The sequence below is a fragment of the Anneissia japonica genome, unplaced genomic scaffold (assembly GCF_011630105.1).
Source record: "Anneissia japonica isolate Jap-2015-1 unplaced genomic scaffold, ASM1163010v1 scaffold287895_len483588_cov180, whole genome shotgun sequence".
NCBI classification, from domain to species: Eukaryota; Metazoa; Echinodermata; class Crinoidea; order Comatulida; family Comatulidae; genus Anneissia; species Anneissia japonica.
The window spans coordinates 462956-469061 of NW_022701552.1; the positions used below are offsets into that span (position 1 = coordinate 462956).

At 34.6% G+C, this 6106-nt stretch overlaps 1 protein-coding gene across 1 annotated transcript in view; it reads left to right on the plus strand.

The window, feature by feature from the left end:
- Positions 1 to 1446: 1446 nt before the first annotated feature.
- Positions 1447 to 6106, plus strand: part of LOC117103618 (histone acetyltransferase KAT8-like) — a 13126-nt gene continuing 8466 nt past the window's right edge. The window contains exons 1-3 of the mRNA XM_033244202.1: positions 1447 to 1672; positions 3381 to 3458; positions 4575 to 4741. Coding sequence (XP_033100093.1) covers positions 1453 to 1672; positions 3381 to 3458; positions 4575 to 4741 — 465 coding nt within the window. The 5' untranslated portion in view covers positions 1447 to 1452. The remainder of the gene's footprint in view (positions 1673 to 3380; positions 3459 to 4574; positions 4742 to 6106) is intronic.

Below are 6106 nucleotides of genomic sequence, written 5' to 3' on the forward strand. Positions count from 1 at the left end.
TTTTATAACTTAACCACAGTTCCACTATTTGTGAGCGTTTCAGTCAGTTGTATGAGACAAGTGCTTGGCTGGTTAGAACTGAACGATATCCTATTAGGCCTCTGTGTGGTCTAATGGGCATGACACTCCCTTTGATAACGAGAGGTTGCGTTCGAATCCCACTAGAGATACTTTTTTATGCAAATAAAATATAGGAGCTTGTCGTTGATGAGCTATGCTTGATACGATTATTAAAACATGTTCCTATTTGAGAACTGTTATTATTATTGTTATTATTATTATTATTATTATTATTATATAGGCCTATATATATATATATATATATATATAATAATGTTATTATGTAATAGCGAATACTGTAGACTTAACAGTGCAACATTACTAATAATTGCTCAGCTAGATTACACAAAAAAGTAGTCTTAAATTGGAGGCGTCTTCTTGTATGATACTATCAGTGAAAATAAAAAACTTATTGTTTATTTAAAAGTGACATTATCAAAAACCCAGTAATTACATATGCCGTTTTACTAAACTATCCGTAAACTACCTGGTAGCAAATGCAAGGGTCTAAGCATAGGCCTAGTAGTATAAATAAATCTAAGAAGCACACGATCTAAATTTTTTGCAACTAAAGTAATTCGATTGTCTAGAAAAACAAGAATTGATATGTGGTATAAGGAGTGGTTATATATACATGTTTTCTCTTTTTTGACGAACAACGAGATTCTCTCCTGGCTATACAATATTAGCATGGTTCACGTCGAACTTGTTTCTAGATAAGATTTGCATTTACCATAGTTAAAGATAAGCTTCAGGTTCCCTGGTTATAATCTTCCTCTTTTTTTCCCTCAATTTTTAAATAATTTTGAAAATTTGAAGAGGCTAATCGCCTCCACCTTTCCAAGTTCTATTTACATTATCTTTTTTTTTTCTTTTTTTTAAATTTATTTAGGGCCTATTTATTTATTAATTTTTTTTGGTGGGGGGGGAATTTTATCCATCTTTATTACATTATCTGTTTCTTTCACTGGGATATAATATTAATAACTTAATCGTCACCATACGCGACACTCCGTATTTTAAAGGTTAAATGTAAAAATACAGTCTTAGAAAACATACATCATGAGGAGAATAAAAACATTGAGAAAACTTTAAAATGGAGCAAGATTTTAAAGATCTGTTGAAACTTGTTTAAACTCTGTTCAAACTGGTAAGAGTTACGCAATTGTATAATCTACTGTAGTTGCACATGAATTAGTTATTCGTTGTCTTCGAATTGTATATCATCGGTAAAACATTGTCGTTTGTCGTTTCGAGAAACTTTGAGTTCAGAAATAAAGTCCACAAAACACTTATCAAGTACGGTACCGGTAGTATTTTATGAACGTGTTCAAAAGCATGAAAATATACACCCCTGTTTCAATTAATGGTATCGACCACCTCGACAATAACATGTACAACAGAATAATGGCGGACGGGGTTGTAGTTTCAGATTTCGTTAAAACCCCAAAAGTAACTGCTGAAGAGAAGCCTATTTTGACCAAAGAAATGGTTGATACTAAGCAGAAAGATGCTACAGTTACCGATAATAAGGAAAATGTTTCAGAAGAAAGAAATTTCAACGTTGTTATTGGTGAAAATTACCTGGTAAAGCGAGCTGATAACACGTGGCGTAAGTATGGCTTGGGCCTGGCTCACAACAACGTCACTTTCATGCCTGCCAGGAGCAGGCCTAGTATGTAGGCCTAGGCCTAGCTTCTCACGCCTTGGTTTGGCTGCGGATGGGCATGGCATAGGTCTAGGTTTAGATAATCAGCTAGGCCTGTTTGGTATTTTTAAATTGCTCTTATTTATTAAAAAAAATATTTTCTTCGCTATTGTTTATTTAAAACAACTTTAATTTTGGTTAATTTTTTATTTTATCAATTTTAAAGTCCTCCTTTCTAGGCCTAGGCCCTCTCTAGCTAGCATACTGTAGGATATAGGCCTAGGGTAGCCTAGACTAGGATACCCCTAGCCTCCTCCTAGGCCTGGCCTACTACAGTACTACTAGATTACCTTAGTGTCTGTACTTACTAATCTATAGGCCTATACTAACTAGAATCAGTGCCAAGTCTATACTGTAGCCTGTAGGCAGTGGGTGGAGAGGGGGAACAGCAGGTGCCTCCCCATATCGGACAGGTCAAGCCCCTCCCCTCCAGCCAGAACTCTTCACTAAAAAAATAGAATTTTTTCTAGGCCTTAGTATTAGGCTACTCCTAGCTAGGCCTAGGTAATGAAAAATAATGGCCAAGGCAGGTCTTCCCAAGTACTTAGGCAGACTTCCCAAGTACTACTGTATGGAATGTCTGTACATTGGTTTCTATGGAAATTTTGCCTAATTTACGGACATACTGTATGGAAATACACAAAATAACTGTACTAGCTAGGGAAATTTATCATAGGAGTAGGCCCATAAATAAATAGGTCTAAATCTAGAACAAATGACTTTTCCATCAGGGTCTTTTGTTACATTGTCCCTAGACAACTCATACTTTTCGGATTACTGATAATTTATTGTGAAAACTAAGAAAAATTAAAAAAATCTTCATCCTGTCCCGTTTGTTTTTAAAATCCCAGATCGAATTACAGATAATCGGCCCCATGGACGATCAGGCCTGTTTTCAAAATAATTATAACTCCATACTTATGTTACACTCAAAGCAAATTATTGGGAGGCGCTACGAAAATTTTCATTTTCTACGGAAATCTGAGGACATGTATGGAAATGTATTTTACGAACTTGAGAAGTCTGCCAATGCTATCAATCATAATACAGTAGTTCTACAGTTACATGATAGACCTAGCTAGTTAGAGGTCAAGGAATTCTTGATAATGTTCCAATAAAGAACAAAACGTAGAATCAATTATGTCCTTGTATCTGTCATTTTACGGAGTTACCATACTCATGTACTATTTGTTATTCAATGTTGCCCAGTGGTATGGTGAATTAGGTAAAAATATTTTTAATATTGAAAATAGCAGTTGCTACTGTTACACCAGTCTCAACCCAATTCCAATTACCGATGGGATGTTATATGGATTTAGGATAAATACAAATCAGAATTATAAATTCGTTTAAGGCTAGTGTAGTGTAGCAATAGCCACTGCCAATAATTAAAATGTCCAAAAGGAATGCAAATATAACTCCTCATCCAAGCCTTACTAATTCTGTGTTTAGTACGCGTACAACCTACCTTTACAGTATTACATAATTTCCATTATTCTTTAATGTTTTTACCTACTTATTTCAAATGATTTTTGTTGGTGTGACAATAAATTTTACATTTGTTAATACACTATTATTACTTTTAATAAATACTTTGGATTTTGTCTTTCAGATAATGCTGAGGTTGTCCAAATTAGACACAATGATTACAAAATGGGAAGAATGGAGTACTATGTTCACTACAAAGGATGTAAGTCCTCTTAATATCTTTTCATATGTATTCCTCCTGAAAATGACAAAACATCATAAAAAATAATTTTGAAATTAACTTGCTCATTTTGCAGTAACATGAAAATTATGAACTTGAGCATAGAAATTATTGAATAAAAAATGTGTACCTTGATTTTTATACTGGATAATGGTAGAAATAATATTAAACACTTCCAATGAATGTAAAATTATTTGTAAACATTCTTAAATATACTAATGTCTATGTTCAAGTTGATAAATTGTATGTTATGTATTTCAAAATGAGTAATTTAATTTCATATTTATGATTTTTAATATTTTTTTGGTATTTTTCATGGGACAATACATCTTGAATATCTTCTCTAAATTGAGTGAACATGTCCTTATTTATTTGTTTGTTTGTTTTTAATTCGAATCAATATAATGGTATAAAGGTATAAAGTGACTGAAAGTGAACAAGTATATTTTAATTTGTGTTTGTTGTCCATGGCAAAATCTTTATTTACATTATATACATTATTTACTTATATGTCCTTGTTTACCAACTGTTGGCATTATTCAATCATCATTCAATCATTATTCTGTAAAATACCATGTGAGTTTTCCTTGCCACAAAATAAGCTGCATCAGTGGTGAGGTCATATTCAGACAATCAACAAAACATGTCAGAATTGTTCATCATCATATTACTTCCACATGAACTACTTGTCTCTCTAATTAAAGACCCATCTAGGTAACGACCACCTCCTATTAAAGACCATTTTGTTGTGGAGCCAAATTCACAAAAGTCTTTTTTTATCTTTAAAATGCTAACTAGAGACTATAAAGCTGCTAAAGACCATTTAAGCTCCGGTCCCAAAAGTGGTCTTTAGTTGGAGGGAGACCTGTATTTCCATCTTCTTTATTACAGTTATCCTTCTGATTAAAGACTTCTCCAATTAAAGGCCACCTCCAATGAAAGAACACTTTCCTGTTGTCCTAATTTCACAAATGTCTTATCTTTGTTATTCTAATCAGAGACCAAAGCTTCTAATGCCATGGGAACCCCAGCCTCAAAAGTGGTCTTAAATTGAAGGGAGACCTGTATTGATGTACCTTTTTTTATATAATTCCAAAGTGAATCGTCGTATGGATGAATGGGTGGATGTGAATAGGTTAGATGTCCACCATCCAGTGGAGGTAAAGAAGCAAGTCGATCAAAATATCATCTTTGCTGATCAACCAGACAGAAAAATAACACGTAATCAAAAACGCAAACACGATGAAATCAACCACGTTCAGAAGGTAATTTTAAGACCCCTCTAATTCAAAGAACCAAATAACAATCTTTAATCTATTAACACTAAGCTAACCCACTGGGGTGAGAGGCATGGGGAAATTTTCCTCAGATAATTTTCTTGCCCCCCCCCCCCCCCCAAAAAAAAAAAAAAAACATAGAAGAAAAACCAGAATTCGTCAGAGAGAAAAAGAAATGATATGTATTTTTTACATATTAGTAAACTATCTTAGATATATCTATAAAATCCATTAAATAAGCCTCTGAAACCCCTAAATTGTCATTTTTTCGGGACCACTTTCAAGACGTTTTCAGCGACGCCTGAGCATGCCCATTTTGGGCCACCCCAGCATATTGGCCCCTTTCCCCCCCTAAAATTGTTGGCTACATTTTGCCACATAGTGAGATAAAGACTGGCATACATTTATCAGAATTTATTTTGAAGTAATCAATTTTTGGGACAAATACAGGGCCGGCGGAACGTTTTTCAAAGTGGGGGGGCCCCACTTATAAGATGAATGGGAATATGAATCATGCAGATCTGTAAAAACCTAGGGGATGGGGGTCAACATTTTTCCCAAAAAGGAAAATTTTGATATCTAGAAGGCGGGAAATGAGTTTTCCCGACTTCCGAGGTGTCTTTTAATTACTTTTAAGTTCTTCAAAATTCAAGGTTTCCCCCTCTTGAAAACAGTCAGGTAAATTTATCCCTGTTATTAAAGTAGATAGGCCTTATGTGTGTATACATACATAAAAAAAATTGAGTAGTTGCATACGATTTTTTTTCCATTAATCCATAAATCCCAAAAAGGGAAGGGGGTCTGGGGGTTCTCCACAGGGAAAATTTTGATTCCTAGAAGGCGGGAAATGAGCTTTCCCGACTTCTGAGGTGTCTTTTAACTACTTTAAGTTCTTCAAAAGTCAAGGTTTTCCCCTCTTGAAAATTATTATAATGAATCAATGAACCCAAAGAAAATAGGGAGGTTCGGGTTCTTCCCGGGAAAATGTTAATTTCTAAATGGTGGGAAATGAGCTTTCCCGACTTCTGAAGTACCGTATCTTATAGCGATTTTAATTTAAGTTCTTCAAAACGGTCAGGTATTTTAAAGAAAGGGGGTCGGGGGGTTCTCCCCCGGGAAAATTTTTATTCCTAGAAGCGGGAAATGAGCTTTCCCGACTTATGAGGTGTCTTTTAATTACTTTTAATTTCTCCAAAAATCAAGGTTTCCCCCCCCCTCTTGAAAATGATTCAATAGAACCAATGAACCCCAAAGAAAAAAGGGGTCCGAGTTCCCCCGGGAAAATTTCGATTTCTAGAATTCGGGAAATGACCTTCACTGACTTCTGAAATGTCTTTTAAATGACTTTTTAAG